At 54.8% G+C, this 21,276-nt stretch overlaps 1 protein-coding gene and 1 long non-coding RNA gene across 26 annotated transcripts in view; one reads left to right on the top strand and one right to left on the bottom strand.

The window, feature by feature from the left end:
* DAB2IP (DAB2 interacting protein) overlaps positions 1-21,276 on the bottom strand; it is a 194,376-nt gene that overhangs the window by 151,326 nt on the left and 21,774 nt on the right. For 5 of the 23 annotated variants that reach the window (XM_023628802.2, XM_070251027.1, XM_070251032.1 and 2 more), the window contains exon 1: positions 16,988-17,230. The exons of 12 other annotated variants lie outside the window; for them this stretch is intronic. Coding sequence is in view for 2 of the 11 variants with exons in the window: in XM_023628796.2 (XP_023484564.1) it covers positions 18,166-18,268 (103 nt within the window). In the remaining 9 variants the exon portion in view is untranslated. Of the gene's footprint in view, positions 1-16,987; positions 17,231-18,165; positions 18,601-21,276 lie in introns of those variants that run through there. 6 more of the 23 variants (XM_023628796.2, XM_070251031.1, XM_023628805.2 and 3 more) reach the window with 4 other exon arrangements.
* The window catches only part of LOC111770584 (uncharacterized), a 39,221-nt gene continuing 35,306 nt past the window's right edge, over positions 17,362-21,276 (top strand). Inside the window, exons 1-2 of one of the 3 annotated variants that reach the window (XR_002803870.2) lie at positions 17,362-17,573; positions 17,940-18,013. This is a non-coding gene — a long non-coding RNA (uncharacterized lncRNA). Of the gene's footprint in view, positions 17,733-17,939; positions 18,014-21,276 lie in introns of all 3 variants that reach the window. The other 2 variants (XR_011432485.1, XR_011432484.1) reach the window with 2 other exon arrangements.

The following is a 21,276-nucleotide window of genomic DNA, read 5'->3' as shown; positions in this document are numbered from 1 at the left end:
CAAAGCCCAGTGGCCTTGGCAATGGCACTTATCCCTGCTCCCTCCCCCACACACCTTATAGTCCTCTTCCCTCTCTCTGCCAACCCATGCCAAGCTGGCTGTGAACCAATCTCTTCCAAGGGACCAAGTGACCATGCAGTTCCTCCCCCGGGAGAGGCAGGTAGGGGAGTGGTATTTTTAAGCTATTAACAATTGACATCTGTTAATTATTAGTTTGTCCACCTCTGTTTTGCTTCCACCCGCACCATTGCTCAATCCAGCGGCAGCCCCGGCCCTGAGAAGTGGAAACATTACCTCCCAGCAGAAAGACAAGGAGGCAGAGGCCCCTCGAGCAGGCAGTGTGGGGCACACAGGCAGTGTGGGACTTGCAGTTACGAGGCCCCTGCATCTGACAAAACCCACACGGCCTAAGTTGAGCTAGCTCTGTGGTCCCTATCCGGGTGCACTCAAGCCCCGCCCCTCCGTAGGCATCTCCCTTTGCCCCTGGAGAGGTGGCCCTCCTAGCCAGGCCAGACCCTCCTCTTCTAGACCCCAGAGATCTCCGGGCTGAGCCCCCATCAATCAAGATGCAAATAGTGTAGACTCTATGGAAGGAACATTCCCCAGGAGCCAGGGGAAGGGTCAGAAGCATAAATAGTCATGTTATTTTGGTTGGAGGTGGAGGCTAGACTGCATGGGGACCTGCATCCTCTCTGGCTTGGTGAATCAGATGGGACAAGGGGAGGATCTGGACAAGCAGGCACAAGGCTGAGGGGATGGCATTCCAGGCAGGGAACCTTGAGAACAAAGTCATGGCAACGGGACTGTGTAGGGGGGAGGCCGTGGAGCGTGCAGCTGGCTGAGCTCCTGGGTGCAGGGAAAGGAGCTGTGGGCAAGGAGGCTCCTACCACAGTTTGGAGGACCCTACAAACAACCTCAGAAGTCTGAAGTATACCTCAGGGAAAATCCGGAGCCCCTCAAGACCCCTGAGCACAGGAGTGACCCCATCAGACCAAGGTTTAGAAAGCGCCCCTGGAGGTGGGGGGAGGGAGGTGGGGAGGCAGGCCAAGTGATAGGAGGCTGCAGCCGGGTTCCCCCTAGGGGACTGTGGGGCAAGGATGGGGTGGGAGCCAGCGCCCAAGGGGAACTGCCAGTCCCGCACGAAGGAGGAAGGAGGGAAAGGCGGGAAACCACCAGGCTGGCACTCCCTGGCCCGGGGGCTGGCCAGTGCGGCCTTCACCTGAAAGATGGAAGTCAGGGGCGGGGGAGGGGTGGGGTGATTCTGGCGCGAGGACGTGGTTTCAGTGGAGAGAAAGGACTTCCCTGTTGGACGGTTGACGCGCCTTTAGAACATGTGGTGAAAATCGCTTCTCCATCTGGAACTCAGGAGAGAGGATTAGGGTGAGCAATTTACAATGGGGATTTCGAGTAGTCCAGGTTCAGGGGTCTCAACACCCCAGGAATGAACGGGGCTCCCAGGTGAGAGCTGGTGGGTAAGAAGAGGAGCGCACCTGGGGTGGGACCCTCTGAAGGTCAGGGACATCAATGTACGAGGGGCCGGGAGGGGGTGGTCCCTGGGAAGGCAAGGGTTGGGTGGCTGGAGGGCCGGGAGCCACCCTGGGAAGGTCGGCCGAGGCCCCAAGCAGTAACAATATTATAATCATCAAAGACCCCGTGTACTGAGTTCCTTTTACATGCCAGCCTTGAACTAGGGACCTGACAAGCATCATCTACCCCACTGACACCTCCAAAAACCCACTGGGGTTAGTACTATTCTCCCATTTTACAGATGGGAAAGTCGGCAAAGAGTGGCTCAGTCACCCCGCTGGTCAAGTCCTGAACCTGGTCAGACGCCAGAGCCCACTATACGGGGCAGGGGGAGGGTCAGTGTTCCGTGACCTGTCAGTGGCAGATATTTTCACTGGGGAAGGGGTTCCTAGGGGCCAGAAGGTGACCAGGTGGAGACAGGCAACTGTTCTTCCAGCTGGAAGGGTGGGAGGGCAGCTCGGGTAACTTCCTCCAGCAGCTGGCCCAGGCAGCCGGATTTGAGCGGAAGGATCTGGAAGGCTGCAGCAGGGGGCCAGAGTCGGGAAGGACCTTTAGTTCTTGTTCTGCCCTTAGGATCCAAACTTGGAAAACAATAACCGCTCAAAGCGATTTGATGACTAAAATTTTTGACTGTTGCTAAGTTTAGCACTCAGGGTGGGGTAGCACAATGACGTACGATGCACGAACCTTGACTTCCACCGCCAGCCCGATGTTGTATCCTGGTCCCCTGTTTAACTCCTCTATGTCCACATTTCCAAATAATGACTTCCAATCCATAGAGGGCTTAGAGATGAATGAGATCCCCATTCAGCGTCCCACTAGTACCTAACACTTAAGCTAGAAAGGGCAACATTCAACCCAAAGGAATCAATCACTAACGGTGGAATTTGCAGGAGCTCCTGCATGGAAACAGTGCCTTGCACATGGTAGCCACTCAATAAATATGTGCCCCTCCAGGCAGGGGCTGTGAGCTCACTATTGTCACAGTCAAAGGACAGGAAGGCCTCCCTGGAGCCTCGGAGTGCCAGGAGCTCCACCCTCCAACGATCATCCCTTCTTCCTGCCCCATCACATTATAATTTATCCGTCGGTTCTGTAGGATAATGTATCTGGCCAGAAAGGGTTTCCAAGCACATATATTTGGCCCTGTAAAGTTTGGAGGAAACTTTTAACATTAATTAGGTTCCCAAATGTTTTCGATCCTTAAAAGCACTTCTATAACACCAACACTCAGACCAGACGAGGGATGATAAACCAGCCAGCACAGCACACGCAGCTGCCGCCATGCCGACCACCAAGGCTCGGGCACATATCGCTAACCAATTATGACGCTCCTTTCGGCTGAGCCAGGCTATGGCTTCAGAGCCTCCTCGATGCCCAGGGTCTGCTTTGCTTTGCTCATAGGAGATGACGTGCATACCACCTGGACACTGCACCTCCAACGGAAATTCCTTCTTTGGAGGAAAAAAAAAAGGGTCTACAAAAATCCACTGAATTTACCAAACATTCACGGCATGCACATTGTGTTGACAGGTCTTGTCTTGTTTTTGTCTGTGTTTGCTCTTCCATCTTCTGGGGCCAGCACCCCAATTTTCCTTGGGGACCCCCCTTTCCTCACTCCAAGTTCAGTGGAGAAAGAGAGCTTACAAGTAGGGGGAGTCAGAAGAGAAAGGCAGATGCCACATCCCAACTAATTCATTTAGCTAGGATTCGTTGGGTCTCCGTGGGTTCTTTAGATGCACGAGCCCATAAAAAACCTCTAACATGGGCCACTTTCAGGCGGGCTTTTGTCTCTTGACCTGAAAGAGCCCTGGCTGACCCCCGTGTAAGCATGGAGCTGGACACTGAGGGGTGATGCCAAGGTGACAAAGGGTCCCTGTCCTTCAGGAGCATCCCAGGCTAGCAGGTGGTTAGACGGACTCAAGCCACCAGTCACAGCACCAGCTCCAGCGACAAGCTGTGACGGAACCAGAGAAACCACTCCTCTCCCCCTGGAAGCCAACCCCTCCTCAACGGCAGCTGATGAGCTCCCAACCCCCACACTGGAGCCCACGGAGGGTCCTGGACCAGGAGTCAGGAGACCGGTGTGAGGTCCAGCCCTGCTGCTAACTCACTGTGGGAACCTGGACAGATGGCCCTGGGCCTCGGTTTCCTCGTCTGTAAAATGGGCATGAAAACGCCACATGACACCCAGGCTGAAGGCTATGGAAGGGAGTTGCAGTGTCCCGGCCTCACAGGGGAGGGTGGTAGTTATGCCAAAGGACAGGCCACCTGTGGGGCTGGACCCAAACTCTGCTCCACGGGTCTGGAGATTCCTTTCCTGTGAGGATGGAGGGAGACTCCACAGAGGCTGCCGCACGTGTTGCCTCCTCCACACAAGCCCCAGATGAGAGGGACCTGAGGAACTTTCCAGTCTCAGCTTGTCCTCTCACTTCCAGAGAATACACTCATTTGAAACTGGGGCCATTTCTGGAGGAAATGCCCCCCCTGCCCTTTTATCCACCCAGCAGAAAAACCTCCCCCCAGGCTGAGTCCTCCCTTTGTGACATTCTCCGTGCCCCTATGAAGCCAGGCGCCCTGACCTGCCCTCCCCTCCCAGGGGACAGTGGCACCACAGGCGGCAGGGTCTAGAGCCAGCACCTCAATCTGCCCAGAGGAAAGGTCAGGCCTCTTCGCAGCAGCTGCTCTCCCTAAAGGCTCTGCAAGGAGTCACTGTGGCCCCCCAGCCCTTGGGGAGGCTAGAGGGTGAGGGCCAGGGTCAGGGTCAGGCCAGGGTCAATGCCCAGGACTGACCTGCCTGTTGCAAGGGATGGCCAAACCCATCAGAGCCGACCCCTGCCTTTCAGCTCCCCCTTTTCCTCCAGTAAACCTGCCCCACGTCCACAGTCAGGTGAGCTCCTGTGCAACCCACGGACCTTCAGTACAGGAGGGGACAAATTCAAAGGTGAGAAATACATTATTTCAGCCACTGCCCCACCCCCACCATAACCGTCACCAGCAGCGCCGCTGGCCGCCAACACCTTTAGAGACGCCCTCGTGGGCATCCCCCGGCCTCTGCACCAGCACCCTCTCCTCAAACAACATTCAGCAGCTCTGAATTACCAAAATCAATTACTCCAAGAAGGAGCTCAGGCAGACGGGCACTAGAATAAAGACAACAGATAATTCCCACCGACAGGTAATTGCTCCCCCGAGAATTTCAGATAATAAAAGAGGAATCGAAAAGAGAGCAATTTCTCCCAGAAAGGAAGGTGAGACGGTGCCTTGATGAACAGAAGGCTCTTCTCTTCCTGCTGCCCTCGTTCTCCCTTCGTCGGCTGTGCCCCTGCAGGACTCAACTACAGTGGGGGCCCAGGGATCCGGCTGAGAGGCAGGTGGGCCAAGTTCCAGGGTCCCTGGCTCCGGGACAGCGCCGGGTTCTCCGAGGACATTTGACTCTCGTGTCCTTCCTTGGGCAGGGACACAGACAGAGCCCCGGGCTCCTGTTACACACAGGCTCAGGGATACACGATTTGACAGTTAATCTCTCCCTAGTCCACTCGTCCATCTTATCTAAAAGCTCTTTGAGTGCAGGGCCTTAGCCGTCATGCCCAGCCCTTCCTCACCACCTGGCCCTGGACACCCACATTGGTCACCCTGGACTGGTCAATTGATCCAGGAGGTGATGGAGGGGCACACAGGTTTACCTGGGGCCAGTCACGGAGCCCTCTGGGTCTTGGTTTCCTTGATGTAAAATGAGGAGAGAGCATCAAACTATTATAGAGATGTCACAACACCACATCTGCAAGGATATCACAAAGCCTTGTCCATAGGAATTCCAAAAGGAAAGCGTCCTATGGTCAGAGGCTTGGTGAGTTCTGGGGTAAACAAAATTCAGCAGCAGCTTTCTTTGCTGCAGGACTTCTCAGAGCCTTTAAAATTGCTAAATAGATTGGTACTATACAAATGGGCATAAAGTATACAGCCTTTTCTAAAACTCCTTTTTTACAAAGCATATCCTCAGACTGCCCTTCCACGGAACACTCTTGGGCCGATTATGGTTGCAGACATAAGGCCTCACAAGGATGACACAAGGCATTTAAAGGGGACTGGCTGGGAGCTATAGGAAAATCTCGGGGAAGGCATGGTGCTTGAGATAAGTTCCAAAGTCAGAAGAAGAGGCAAAGATGGGATAGGGACATTCAAATAGAGGGGACTGCCAAAGCAGGAGCCCGGAGGTGGGAGAGCCCTGGGCATGCGGGTCCTGGGTGTTATGTGGAGAGAAGAAAGTGAGGCTGGAAAGGCAAGATGGGGAGAGTCTGGGGATAAAGAACATGGGGAGGGCTTTTTAAGGTCCTTGAGTAAAAATGATGGCTTCCTTGTCTGAGCACTTACTGGGTGCTGGCATCGTGAAAGCACAATTCTTACAACACTCCTGCGAAGCAGCTTCCACTGGATCCCTCACTTTAGGGCCAAGGACCAGATAAGTGGCTGCCCCCGTTCACGCCGCTCCTCAGTGGCAGGGCAGGCATTGGAAGCACCCGGCACGTCAATTTCAGAACCCATACCCTTAACCACTGTGCTTCCCCACCCAGAGCCAGGAGGGGCAGGGAGAACCCAAGACCACCGACACCCTCAAGGTGTGGAGAAAAGCCTATGATGCCTCAGCATGAGAAGCCTTCTCGCTATGCCTTGGTTTTCGATTTATGCTCCATCAGTCAGTACCCCCCAAATAGATACATAGGTCATTAGTGCTAAATATTTAAAAGGAGTCTTTTCAACCATCCCTCCAGGAATGGGCAAGAAGGTGCCAAAACAGCAAGTTGGCACCACCGGCAACATGTGGCTGAACCATCAACATCCTCAACAGGATTTATGCTTCCCAAGCACGTGGCTGCTGCTTGATTTATGGGGCCTGTGGAGCAATTCTAAGAGGGAGCAGGCCTCTCCAGGGAGGGCGGTCTCATTACCATCAAATACTTCAATAATCATCTCCATCGCAGTAAAGATGGCACCAGGCCACTTCCTGCCCTTGCACGGGAAAGGAAGTGAAATTGTTTGCCTTAATTCAATTAGGTAATTAACTAGACAATGCAAAGAGACATTCCAGCAGGGATATAAATACTTAAAATCCCCGCACCAGTCGGTGAGGAGGATGTCAACAACAGGAACTCGGCGAGGGGAGAGCTGAGGGCGGCGAGGTGTGTCGCCAGCTAAACACAACCGCGGCAGGCAGCAGTTTATAATGATGGGCACTGACCCCGTGCCAGCTCCGCGATAAGCACTTTACACGCATTACCTCACTCACGCCTCAAAACAGCTCGTTGACGTAAGTGTCACTATTATCCTCATTTGGCAGATGAGGAAACTGAGGCCCAGGCAGTGAAAGGACTTGCTGGAGCATACACAGTGGAAGTGACTAACTCATTTCTGATTTCAGACCTGCATCTTCATCCACACCCCTCCCCTCCCTCTCCAGAGGCATGCCTGAGAGAAAGGGGCTCTAGCGATGTTGTGGTCCAAATGGGGAAACTGAGTCAGGATTAGATACCTCCACCCTCCCCAAGATTCCTGACTGCCAGGCCTGGGCCTCCCAGCTGACCCGGCTGCAGGGTTGGTTGCTACAGAGAAACAGACAAGCAGGGAGAAGTGATTTTGCAATTCTGTTTGCAGAAACCAGGCAGCTGTCCTCCTGGGGCTGGCTCCAGCCATACTTCCTCCAGGAAGCACCCCCTGACTTCTCCCCTCCCCACACACCAACCTGTGGCCTCTCCAAAGGCTGGGCATGCTTTCTCCCTAAGGGTGGACCTGGAGGGTCTCGAGAGGGAGGGAGGAGCCAAACCTCAGGCTGGTTTGAGCCCAGCTCCTCTCGGCTGTCACCCAGCAGGCCTGCTTCAACACACACTCATGCCAGTGCCTTAAACCGCAGACACGGCTTTAGTGGAATGTGAGTGCCATGCAAAGGACGAACTCCAAGTGCCTTAAAGAAATCTCTTCTTCTATTATCCCTTGCTCTAGTCATCACTGTAGCTCCTTAAAAACTCATATTCAAAAACCTTTTTGTTTGGCCGATTTGAATCATTGTGTATCTTTACAAGAAAAATAAATAGGTAATTCATATAGTCTCTTTAATTCAGACCTTTCCATACCCAGAGCTGCCTTCACCAGAGACAGTAAGTTCTGGAAAGGGGTAGTGGCCAGAGTAGCCCAAGACCAATGTGCAGTGGACTGAGAAGATCCTCAGTAATAACAAGCAAATAAAAAATAATAACAAGCAAATAAAAAGTCGTAACAACCACACTGGCATTTACTGAGTGTTTACAATGTGCAGATGGTGTACTGTGTTCTCCAGCCCCGTGCCCAACTATAACCTAACAACAACCCTAGGAGACAGGTATTGTTCTTCCCAATTTAGAGATGAGAACACTGAGGATCAGAGCAGTGAGGTAACTTTGTCCAAGGTCACACAGCTGGTAGGTGGAGCAGCCAGGACTCAAATCCAGGTCTGTTTGACAAACCCCAGACCAACTCCTACCTTTAGCCACTCTGCAGTTATCTCAGGGGTGGGAACAAGCTGCTTGGCTCTTCCCTCACCTCTCAGCCCAAGACCAGGATTCAGTGGCCATCAACAGACCCCTGCTCCAAATCTGAATCTACATCTCATCGGTCACTCCACTCAAGGGGAAATGCCCCCTGCCTTGAAGGTGCCTTCTGGGGGAGGATGGGAAAGGAATTAACATCGACGTCAAAAAAGCCAACAGCTACAGCGGATGGAAAGAGCCGGGCCCAGGACTGGCTGTCTGTGAGACATGGCTTCCAATGTGCCCTTCCCTCATGGAGCCCGGACATAGCTGTACCTGCTCACGTCTGCTCCCCCTCTATGACTGCTCAAGGACCGTGTTGGACGGGGAATATGGGGGATGATGTCATTCTAGAAAAGGACTGCTCATTCATCCCCTTCCTGGTCCTCACCTGCTTAATCACACCTAATTTCTCTGTATTTATACTTTTGCAATCCCACAAGAGTGAGTCCAGCAGCTGGAGGGCAGAGAAGCAGAAGCAGAGTGACTGACACTTCAGGCTGTGGAGCGGGGAAGCCTTTCATTCAGACTCCAGCTCTGCCCCTTCCCAGCTGGGTGACCTTAGGCAAGTCATTCCTCCTCTCTGGGTCTCACTTTCTTCATCTGCAAAATGGAGAGGACACTAGGACCTCACGGGGCTGTTGTGAGGACCAAATGGGCTACTACTTGGAAGGTCTTGAGCCCAGGTCCTGGCCCACCAGAAGTACTTGGAAAGTGTGAGCTGCTAGGTATTATCATTAGAGCCCAGAGAGGTCGTGCACCTTGCTCAGGGTCACAAAGCCAATGTGAGGCCAGGTTCTGGCTCCTGGTTCTAACCCTTTCTCAACACAGAGTGACTCTCCTGGAAACCTGCAAGATGGCACAGCCCAGGAGCTTGTCATGGCCCAGTGGCTTCCCCAGGCCTTTAGCTCACAGGCCAAGTACAAAGTTCCAACCAACAGGTTTGTTTTTCTTAGGCTCACGCGAAATGGACAAGTGGCTCAGAGTGAAAGTTTCCAAACCTTGGCATCCTCCCCCATCCAGAGGTGAGTAGTGACCTCACCCTGTGACTAAGCCGACGCCGACGCCAAGAGCCCTCTCTGGGAACCCTCGGGCTTGGCATGCTGGCTCCAGCCCCGGGAGGAGCCCAGACTGCACAACCAGGATTCTTGCAGAGCTGGGAACCCCTGCTTTGGGAGCCGAGAAGCAAGGTGGTTCCAGAAAGCAGGGTGGTGTTGCAGCCAAAGAGCAGGATGGGGCTGGAGATCCAGGTTCAAGTCCCGGCTCTGCCATGAACTTCTCAAGGGGTTTTGGACAAACCAAGGCCTTTGTCCGCCCAGCTCTAAAATGGGTAGACCACAGGTTTCCAATGGTGTGTCCTGCTCAGATCGGGTTTAGGCCCCCTCCTGCCCCCCAGGGGCTCTGGCCTCGCTGGGGAAGGAGCAAAGAGTTAATAAAGGCATAGATTGGAGGAGAGGGCTCTGGGCACTAAAATGTGCAGGAGACGCCAGCGCTGCTGGAGTGGTGGGTGCAGGCTGCCTGGGGAAGCAGGGGCCTGATGGAGGGGTGGGGGAGGGGGTTCTACAAGGGGAGGGGTGGAGCTGGGAGGAAGGGAAAACTGATCCTGGGGGTCTGGAAGCTTGATCCGGGCAAGGAGCCCTGTGTCAGAGGCAGTAGAGCAGCCTGTGAAAGTTTCAGTGAGTCAGGCCAGGAGAGCAGAGCCCTCCCACGGAGCCTCAGCCACTGCCTCCTCTCCACTTAATTCCTCCCACCACGGGGAAGACAGACAGACAGCCAACCAGGAGAACTAGGCTCAAAACCAGAAAAAGCCAAGAAACCCAGGTACAGACCTCGCCCCAGAGCAGGCTCCTCCTAGAACCCAGAGGCAGCAGAAAATGGGGTCCTCTCTCTTCCATGGTGCCGGCTTCCAGAAGGAGAGGTGGGGATGGACAGGGTGTCTTCTGAGGATTTTTAAAAAACCTGTTCTACCAAACACCATAAAATGACACCTGTAGCAAAGCCGGAGGAACACACCACGGCACTGCACTGCTGATAAAGCAGGCAACTGCTCAGCTCTGGAATCCTCAATGGCTCCCGGTTGCCTACAGCATCGTGTTCACACTCTTTATTATGGCATTCAAGGTCCTCGATTTGGGGTTGCAGGATGGTACTTTTCTGCTTCCCTCCTATCACTACCTCCCCTGCCCCCACACCCTACAGCTACCTACAGCCTCCCACTGTTCTCCAACCCCAACGTGAGCCTTTGTCCCCTGGGGCTTTGATCTGTCCTTAGTCTTCCCAATGCCTTTGCAGCTTTGCTGAAGCAGCTACCCCTATTGTTTCAACCAACCCCCTCCCCTCCTGTAGCCTGTCGACTTTAGACTTTAGTTGGGCTCCCCGTCAGCAAGAGTAAAGAACAACGCAGATGTAGGGGGTGGGGGAACAGACCTAGGTTCTGCCACCAAATTTTGGGTACAGCCTCATGCGAGTCATTGGGCATACGCCTCCACGTCCTCATTTATAAACTGGGCAGTGAGACCTCTGCCTACGTCATCGGCTGCCGAGCCACTCAAGTGAGATAATGGAGCCAAAGGGCTCTGCACAGCCTCAAGTGTGACACGAACCCAAGGGACTAGGATGTCTATTTTTAACTCCCCACATCCTGGCCGAAAAACAAATCCCTCACACACCCTGCAGATCCCTATCAGGGGCGCTGGCAGAGTCTTTTGGGAATTCTCTCCTCCCGGAAGCGGCGCCAGCTTTGATGGCTTTCCCTCTGCCGGGAAAGGCTCACAGGGCCCTGCTCCAGCCAGGGCCAGCTTCCATTATGTCTGGCTGGGTCCTCACGGTCCCCGTCAAACAGCCATTTCCTGGTTGACTCAGTTGTCACATATTCTCCGGCCAGTGACAGCCAAACAGGGTCACCAAAGATGCTGAGAAGGGTCATTCATTCATTTACTGACTCATTTACCCCACATTCCCTCCCCTCCCCCTCAAGGAGGTGGGGCCTGCTCTAGGGTCACCCAGAGGAGTCGACCATGAGGCACCTGTGTAGGATGCTCAGGCTAGCGGTGGAGAAAGGTAAACTGATACAGCAAAAGTAAGCAGGACCTTCAGTAACAAAGGCTTGATGGGAGGCTATGGGGCTCCACCGGCCCTTGTCAGCCTCTAACAGGGCAAGGGACTTGAGCAGCATTTGAGCATAAAACCAGATCATCAGCAAGCTGGCCCCTCTCCCCCCTACACCCCCAGCATCCCTCGGACATTTCAGTAAGATGGGTGTTGAATAGGAAGCAGCCACTGTGACCTACAGGGAGATGGGAGCTTCCTACCTCAGGACAGGACCTGGTCACCTGGCCCCCCTGTGTGGTGTGGGCTCAATTCATAAGGACATTGCCCATTCTCCCTGGTCCCACCTCACCCCCCTGCCACTGCCTGAGTTCACTCTCACCAACTGATACTAGAGGGAAAATGACCCCAACACAAGAGTTTCAAAGAAAAAAGCCTCATTCTGCATGGGGAGCCCTCAACACAGGGAGCCTCCTCCTGTCTCGGGGAGTCCTGCTATCTGGGAGGCCTGCGGAGCGCAGAGAGCCCTGGGCTCAGAGAGAGGAAAGCTGACGCAAGCCCCAGGCCACCTCTTTCCGGGCCTCGTGAGCCCAGCCAAGCCTCTCTCTCAGTCTCGGTTTCCTCAGCAGAAAGGCCCCTGGGGACTGAGAGAAGGACAACATGAAACAAGACCCTGGGAGTGAAAGCTCTTTACGAACCGGGAAGTTTTATATAAACGTTTTGTGTCTTCGCGTAAATTCTTTCTCCGCATTTTCGCTCTTTCCCTGTTGCCTCTGGGGCTCAACGACCCTCTCTGAACTAAGGCACAGCTTCCCTGGGGGTTCTGACCACAAATAACTGTGCAACCCTAGAAAAGTCATGTGATCCCTAGGTGCCTCTGGGGCCACGTCTGTGGGCCCCCAACAATCCCAATGACCCCCGAGGACCCTCGCAAGGGCTTTAGAGACTCCCTTGTGAATTCTAGGGAATCAGGTGAATTTGGACCATGCTCATTTGAGACATGAAGTTCAGCCTGCAGGTGGGAGAGTTGACAAGGCGCCCTTTTCAGACTGCTTCCAGGCCTTTCCGTCTTTGGTGCCACAAAGCAGAATCAACTTTTTAAGAAAGCAAATCAAGAATGATCCAAAGGACGCAGGAAAGTCTTTCCACAAACCAAAGGCATCTGTCTGTCCATCGGTTGGAGCCAGCCTAGCCCAGAGCACACACTGAGAGGACCCCACCTGTTTGCATTGGGAAGCAGGGCACAGGGCGCAGGCAATATGCTCTGAGCCAGAAGCAGAGAAATCAAGCCCAATTACAAGCCAGTCCAACTCTACAAGGCTTTATGAGCATTTACTAGACCAAAGGAGGCCTTTGTCAGGCCTCACCCCACTCCGTGGGCACAGAGTTGAGAGGGAAGGCCAGGGCCCTGCCCTCATGAAGTTCAGAGCCCATCTCAGAGGACAGGCAAGCCGATGACAAAGTGTACAGCAGGCAAGCCTGTCGATAGGAGCTACAAGCCAGGACCGCACAGGGTGACGGCTCACCCTCAGCAGAGTGATGCGAACAAGTGGAGTGACATTTGTGCCAGACCCAGAGGGGCAGGAAGAATCTGGGCAATGAAGCAGTGGCCGAGAGAGAAGGGCGTCCAGGAGTCACAGGCAGAGACGAGGAAACAGGCAGCCTGAAGAGCAGAGGGAGAAGAGGCAGGGAGGAAAGTTGGAGCAGGCATGGGGCCTTGACTGCCGGGCCAGGGAGCGTGGGTTTGATCCTGTGAGTGGGTAACAGGGAGCCATCCCCGGGGAGGGAAAAAGGAGGATGGAGGGCGAAGCTAAGGGCAGGTGACTGGCGGAGGCTGCGGTTAACAAGGGCCTGCTTTAGGAAGCCAGGCTGCTGGGGACCCGTCCTGGGCACAGAGAGCAGGCAAGCACATTCCCTTAGCCAGCTGCTCTGCTCCAGTGAGAGGTTACAGCCACCCAGGCACAGACACCAGTTGGGAGGGACCAGACTCAAGGAAGGCTGGGGACGCCCAGGGGAGAGACATGTGGTGGCTCAGGCAGGAGAAAAGAGACTATTACACATGTTCCCGGTCTCTCAGCCAAGGCTATCCTGGGTGAGAGGGGGCTCAGCTGGGTTGGTCTCAGAGCCCCACACTCCACTCGACTCCCATCCACAACCCTAGTCCCTCCCACCATCACACTCCTGCAGTGTTAGGGATGCAAAATACTATTTAAGTCCGAGGTAAGCAACCTCACGGGCCCTGGGCTTCCTCCTGCGGCCCCGCCCCCACCGCCAGCCCCCTGAGCCCCCTGGACTCTGAGCCCACAGAAGCCTTTCTGACTAGCCTCCTAACAAGCCCCAGTGCAGCTCTCTGCCCTCCCGCCCAACCCAACAACTCGCCCATGGAGCCCGCTCCCCAGAAATGCAGAAAAAAGGCTAACCGGTGAATGCCAAGATTGGAAGGAATCGCAGAGATCTAACATGCCCCGTTTACAGACAAGGAAGCTAAAGTTTTAAGAGACGGCCAGCCCTGCTCAGGATCACACAGCCCAAGAGTGGCCAAGTCAGAGCCCAAACTTTTAAGCTTCCAGGCAAAGGAGGGCTCTGGCACCAAAGCCACATCCAGGTGGAGCAGAAAATCAATGAGCTGTGGGATACAGTGCAAAAAAAGCCTGTGCTTATTGTCAGGGGACCTGGGTTCAAGTTCTGACTCTACCTCGGTCCCCATGCACACAGACATCAGAGCTTTGGACATGTCACTGCAGCTTCCTGGACTCCAGTGATCTCTTCTATAATATGGGTGTTTAACAACACTGTGCTTTCAGCAGGACCCACGGGATGAAGGCGCAGCTCCGCTCTGTGCGCAGCAGAGCTGGGAGGTCAGGATGCTGCTGAGGTCCATGCAGGTGGCAGCTTTACTCCTCACCCCACCTGGCAGCCAGCTGGACCCAGCCAGCCTCCAGTCAGACTTTTCCCCAGAGCTGCCCACAGACCAGCAGAGCAGCCCTCCACGGAATGGAAGGAATTTCTACTGGATTTAAAACACAGATGCAAATGTAGCAGGCCCATCCCTCTCCCCTCCCTGAGAAGTTCAGGCACAGCCCCTCCTGTCTGGGAGGTCAGAGGCCTTCATGGGGCCACGGAGGAGGAAGAGGTCTGTTGGGGGGCCCTGCCCACTTCTCCTGAGTCCCTACCAGCCCAGCTGAGAAATCTGAGCACAAGGGCCTCATCCAAGGTGCACCAATCCTTATAGAAAGCAGAGGCCACAGGCCTGGGGGAGGGGGAGGGAGGTGAGCAGGGCCTCCTGGGAGCCACGAGCTGGCTGCCATCACATCCACTTGTGGCAGGAGAGGCCTCACCAGGGCAGCTCTGTCCTCTGAGGGCCTGACCATAACACCTGACATCCACCCCGGAGACTTCCACAGCCCATCCACAGACAGCAAACACCCCACCAGTGGGTGTAACACCATGCCCGTTTGACAATTGGGAGAAAGCCCCAGAAGGCAAAAGTAACCAGCTCAAGAGAGTGAAGCCAAGCCTTGAATTCAGATCTCTTGGAACTCATACTCCACATTCTCTCCCTAAGCATCCCTTGGGGCTGTGGGTCTCAGACAGTGATATACCTGAGAACGGCCTGGCGAGGTTTACAAAGTGCAGATTCCCAGGCCTGGAGCGGAGATGAGGAATCTGCATTTCAACAGGTGCCTCACGTGACTGTGAAAAAAGCATTGCCAGCACACACCACAGACCCAGGCATACACACACACACACACACACACACACACACTCATGGGCATGCACGCCAGCACAGAACAAAAGTAACAATTGGAAGCCTGGGTTCTAAAGGCAGATGCTGGGTTTGGGATGCAGCCAGCTCCTTACAGGTTGTATGACCTTGGGTAAATCTCTTAAACCTCTTTAAACCTGTTTCTTCAAATACAAAACGAGGGTAAGAAAAGAATCAACGGCGTGGGGCTGTCTTCAGGATGCAAGGAAATAGTATGTGTAAAGCCCTCAGCCCAGGACCTGGCATATAATAAACACTCAATAAATGTGCCGTGATCATTGCCAAGCTCAGCTCAGTGTGTCGAATGCCTAAAGGAAGAAACAGAATGCCAGGCACCAGGGGACCACAGTGAATAATTGAGCCAGTAAGAGAAGCCTGAAGGGCTGCACTAGAACCAGCGGGTAGAAGTAACAGGGACACAGATTTCTGCTCCAAACGGGAAGAATTTTTTAACAGAATGGAGTTGCCCAGTCATGAAACCAGCTGCCTAGTGGGCTGACTGTCACTAGAGGATCCCAGGAAAAAAGACTAGATGTTCACCGGGTGGAGATACAGCGCCAGGGAAGGAAGAATGAGCAGAGGGTAGTCTGGACGGTCTTGAAGGTGACTTTGAGCCACGTTTTGCAGGTCAGCCCCCTCCTTATTATGCTGGTTAATTAGTGCATTTGCAACTTCCCTAATATTTACAACCGTTACCTCCAAGCATCCAAAGGAATGGGGAGAGGTCAGCCGAAGACAGGAAGCCTTACAGGCACCTTCCAAGTAGTTCAGGACAGGGAGGGGGGTGGCCGGGGCTACCTTAAATCTGAGGCCTACAAACCCACTGAAATCATATGCCTCGGAGGTATGTGGATCTGTGCACTTTTCTCGAAAGAGCCGTTTAAGTGGGGCTGGTCCACACCAACTTTGGCTAGGAGGGGAAACTGAGGCACAAAGGGACTGGGCCCCTCAGGCAGCAGAGGGCCTAAGCTCCAGGATGCAGCCCGGCAGCCCAAGGCTGTCATCCTATGAGCGAGGTGCCTTCCACACCTTACCTTGTAAAAGCCTGACTATGCCCCCCCGGAGTGGGACCTTTGAGCTCAGAGAGATTAAGAAACCTGCCCAAGGGACACACAGCTAGTGAGCCGTGGGGCTGGGGTTTGAACCCAGGTTCTCTGGGCTCCAGAGCTGGTGTTTGGTTTGGTTTTTAACCCTCAGGTGTACTGTCTTAGGCCAAGAAAACCCAGAAATGAATCTGGCTTTGACACTGAGGGGAAATAATGTTAAAGATGATCCTCATCCGTGACAAGCTATCTACTTATCTACCCTTAATCAAAATTAAATTCAAATAAAAATTAACTTCCCCTCTAAATAGCAGGAGGGGGCAGGAAGAGACGGGTGCAATTTCCATATGACTCAAGCCTGACAGCTCAAAAGAACAGACCTTCCAGAAACCAGAAAACCCCACCATCATTCCCACCAGGCTGGAAATGGGAACCTAGATGTCTTGGGTCTCTAGTCCCACTCGGCTTAGCTCAAGGTGTTTTCATGGAGGGTGGGGTTCCAGGCAGTCCAGGAAACCGAAAAGCGGCTACACTTCAACGACCCCGCCCCCCCTGAAAATTGAGGAGTGGCTACGGGTTGAACAAAACAACACTCAAAACGTGGGTGCCCCGGGGTGCCTGGCTCCGGGCAGAGGGGAGGGGCTGCCCAATCGCCAACCCCGAGGATGGGCTGAGGAGGGTCTGAGATCTTGGGAGACCACTGGAGGCTGGAGAAAACCCCCACCCCCAGCCCCGCCGGCTGCGGGCCCCAGCCGGGGGTGCCTTCCTCCTGACACCCCGCGCGGGTCTCTCCCAAGGACCCTGCGATCTGGGCAGGGCGCACAGGGAAGTTCAAAGGGTCAACGCACCGCGCAAAGACTCTCGCGGCAGAGGGGGCTGTGGGCTAGAAGAGGAGTAAGTAAAACAAAGTTGAGGCCCCCTCCTCAGTCCGGCATCCCCGTACCTCCCATCAGGGTCCCCAGATCCTCTGAACCCCGGATCCCTCCGGGACCCCTTCAAGTCCCCGGGGCCCCTAATACCCACTCGGGGGCCCTAGTTCTTACCTCTACGCGCCAGCCGGGCCGCTGGACGCTGCCATCCCAAACGCGCCGGAGCCCGAGCTGCCCCGGGCCAGGGTCACGAGGTGGCGGGGTCGCGGGGAGGCAGGAAAGTTTCCGGAGCGCCAGCCAGGCAGAGCGGGCCAAGCGGGCGGGGGCCGGGCAGGGGCGCGCTCCGGCCGGCTCCGCGCCTCCGCCTGCGCCGCGGCGCTCGGGCTCCCGGGCTCCCCCGGCCACCCGGCCGGCCCAGCCCCGCCAATCGCAGGCCCCGCCACCCGCAGCTCCGCCCGCCCGGCCGGGACCGACCGGAGGCGGGGAGCCGAGGGGCGGGGGCGCACCTGTTTGGCCAATCGACCCCACTATTACCACCCCACCCGGCCGGACTGGGCAGGGCCGAACCTCTCAGCTCCCGGCACACGCCCCCTGTCCCCGCTTTGGCCCGGGATCTAGGCCCGGCCACATGCCTCCTCCCCTTCCCGGGCCCAGCGGTCTCAGCCGGCCCGCGGAGGCCCTCTGTGCGGCTGGACTGCGCGCCTTCCCTGGCCTCCAGGATTTCAGAGAGAAATCCCTGCTTTAGCCCGGGGGCTCTGGGGTATGGGACCGGGGAGTGGACCACGACTCTGCTTCGCTCACCCCTCTCCCACTCTACACCTGCTCTCCCGCAAGGATCTTCGTGCGTCCGCTGACCCTTTAAACTTTGCTGTGCGCCGCGCCTGGATCTCTGGCCGCGCGGGACGTGGGCCGATGCCAGGTCCAGAGCGTTGGGAGAGGCCGGCGGGGTGGGGAGGACGGCAGAGAGAAGGCACCTCCAGCCCTTCCCACCAACACAGGCTCTCGAGGACTCATCTGGGTTCTGCCAGACTTCTCCAGCACGCTTGTGATCCACTGCCGCGGCTTCCCTAACTTATCTTGGGATCAAAATATTAAAGCTTGACGATTTTATTGTCCCATTTTCCAGATAGGAAGACTGAGGTCAAAGAGGCGACCGCTTCTGGGACGCGGCAGCGAGACGGTGACTTTTTCAAACTAAAGGTGAGTTTGCAAACAGCGCCTGGCTCTGCTCCCCCAGCCCTGTGCGACCACCCACTCGTCCCCCGCCGCCTACCTCGGGTGGGGACGCAGAAGGAGGCCCCAGCAAGGGCCTGGGAAGAGCGAGGGGTACGGCCGCGGGCGGCCGGCCTTACCTCGGCTGCCAAGCGTGTCCTCGCAGAGCGCGCCGGCGGGAGGCCCCAGCAGGGGCAGCGAGGCCCAGGCGAGCGCGCGGGAGGCCGCGCTGTCGGCTCCCATCCCGGACGGCCTGGGCCGCTCCTCGGCTCGCGGGCCTTCCACCCTCTGCGGCACCTGTGAGGACAGCGCCGTGCCCGCGGCCTCGGCCTGGGAGGGTGGCACCTGGGCCAGGCCCGGGGTCGGGGCGCGCGGAGCTCCCTGGGCTCCTTGCACTTTCGCGGTTCGAACTCCCACAGTCGAGGCCCCGGCTCCCGGCGGGCGCAGGGCCCGCTTGGCAGGGCGCTATTTTTAGCGAGAGCTGCTCTCCCAGTTGGACAGACAGAACCAGTTAATTCGGCCGCTCGGGAAGGGCCTGCACCAGGAGCTCCCCGGAACGGCAGCTGCGCTCTGCTGAAAGCTGATCCTTCGCATTCCTGCCTGGCGAGGCGGGAGGGCGGGAGGACGCCTCCAATTCCTGGGGGAAGCCGGCGTCCTCTGTGAAGGCAGCGCCTGGACCGCGCGCACGCCCGGGCTGGGGTTCTTTCAATGACTGAAACCCCCCCAGACTTCCTCCCGCTGACCCCAAGCCTCAGACGACTTTCCCCCCCTGCTGGCCTCCAGCACTGGGAAGAGGCCCCCAGAAATGGGGTCTGGGACCCTGCAGCGACAAAAGCTGGCACACACACATTCCTCAGGGGCTGCCGGTTGAATGAAGGGAGGAAGAAGTGAATATCACTTAGGAGATGAGCCCAGGGGTCAAGTGGAGGTCTTCAGAGCCCGGGCAACATGGGATGGATGCCCAAGATGGCTTTGAAATCTTACAGAATCCCTAACCAACCCCTTCCGGCTATGTGACCTTAGCAGGTAATCTTACTTCTGTGGCTCAGTTTCCTCTTCTGCATAAAGGAGTCTTAGGAGCCCAAGAGACAAAGTGTGAGAAATGCTTTGCCGACAAAAGCATGACATGGAGGTTCACATAATGAGTCATGAAAGGGGTGCAAAGATGAATAAGACGTGGGTCTGCTCTCAGGAAGCTACTAGCCCTTCTAATTCAAGGGAGGAAGTGCTAAGAGCCTAAAAAGGTACAACTAGACCATATGATATTAGCCCAAGGATAGATAAATAGGCCAATGGACTAGCATAGAGGCTGCAAAAATAGGCCCACACATGTATGGAAACTTGATAACCGGCAGAGGTGGTGCCGCAGGTCACTGGGGAAAGGATGGACTTTTCTATAAATGGTGATTTTATGGACTCAACTGGCTGTCCATATTGGCAAAAAATGAGATGAAATCCCTACCTCACACCATGCATAAAAAAATCAATTTCAGGCAGATTAAAGACTTAAACGCAAAAACCTTGTAATAGGGAAAGATTTCTTAAAGACCCAAAAAGCACAAACCATCGAAATAAAGATCGACACATTTAATTAAAGTGTAAAACTCCTGTTTATCAAAAGAAGATATTTGGAACACAATATCCAAAATGTACAAGATCTGCAAATCTGTTTTCAAAAGAAGCAAGAAAAAATCAGGCAAAATATCTGAACAGACGATTCAAAGAAGGGGAAACAGAATGGCCAATAAATATATGAAAAGATATTCAGTCTCACTCTTGATCAGGGAAATGCGACATAGAGCCCCAGGAAAGCACCATTGCACACCTGTGAGGTTGGCGAGAAGCAAAGAAATAGGACAGCAGAGAGTGTTGGCGAAGATGTGGATGGAGCTCTCAGGCACACCTGGTGAGAGGAGAAATGGGTACCACTGCACTGGAAAAGAATTTAACAGCATCCAGAAATGTTGAAGATGCTCACACCCCAGTGACCCAGAGACTTGGCTTCTGAGTTAAAACTAGAGAACGTTTTGCTTGCCCACTGCAACAGGGCTTATCCTAGTAAAGCATCTGAAACAGGCTCAGTGTCCATCAGCGGAAGAACGCGTGAACAAATTGTCAATTGGTCAATGAAATTCCATACTGCCGTGAAAATGAATGACTAGAGATTCCTCGTGAATCTTAAGTGGAGGGGTGGGGAGCGAGTTGCTGAAGATCAAATTGTATAGTATCATTCATACAGATTTTTAAAACATGCCAAACTAAATGATACCATACACTGCTAGGAATGTGATAAAAGTATAAAGAACTCTGAGGGATGATAAATACACTATTCAGCGAGCTGTTTACCTCTGGGGTGGAAAGGGAGATGTGAAGGGTGGCGGAAAGGGGCTTCACCCAGATTGGTGAGGTTTTATTTCTTGACCAGGGTGGTGGGTACACAGCTGTTTGTTTTCCTCTTTGTACCTTTTTTTAGGTACAGAGCAAGCATGGTGGTATAAAATATAAAATCCAGTCTTGCTCTGAACTTCAGTATTTTTGCTGAAATAATACAGTCCGTGAATAGTAACACGTGTCTGTGAAGTGCTCAGCACAAACCTGGCTCATGGTGAAGCGCTCGGTAAATCTTAAGAACATGAATAGCCTGCTCCTCACTCTCCTCTGGGACCTTTCACACCCTAGTCCCAGCTAACTGAGACTCTCCCTCCAAAGCATCGTGCAGCCCGGTTCCCAAACGCCCCCAAGCTCTGTCATGCCCTCAAGCTCTGGCACCAACTGTTTACTCTTCCTAGAATGCCTGTCCTCCCTATCTCTGCCGGGCCAGGACCTGTTTCTCCTGTTACGATCCAGCTCAGGCATTTCAGCCCATGGGAAGCCCCTGGGAAGTCTGCGTCTGCTCTCCCAAGCAGAGGATGCCTACAGCACCCACCCACCCCACCGTCCTTGTTTAGCACATTGTGGATTGTTGCCCCTGTAAGCTCCTCCAGGTCACGAAGCTTATCTGAGCCGCCACTGCAGCCCTGCCACCTGCACAAAGGCTGGCCTCAGGAAGGTTTGTTGAATGAATAAAAGGGGTGAGGGGACCCAAATATTGAGAAACAAAAAGGGGGGGCCAGCCCTGTGGTCAAGTGATTAAGTTCGCTCACTCCGCTTTGGCGGCCCAGGGTTTCGCCAGTTCGGATCCTGGGCGCGGACATGGCACCACTCATCAGGCCATGCTGAGGTGCCGTCCCACACAGCACAACCAGAAGGAC

The sequence above is a fragment of the Equus caballus genome, chromosome 25 (assembly GCF_041296265.1).
Source record: "Equus caballus isolate H_3958 breed thoroughbred chromosome 25, TB-T2T, whole genome shotgun sequence".
NCBI classification, from domain to species: Eukaryota; Metazoa; Chordata; class Mammalia; order Perissodactyla; family Equidae; genus Equus; species Equus caballus.
The sequence above is the reverse complement of the archived record's forward strand: the minus strand, read 5'-3'. Positions and strand labels throughout refer to the sequence as shown.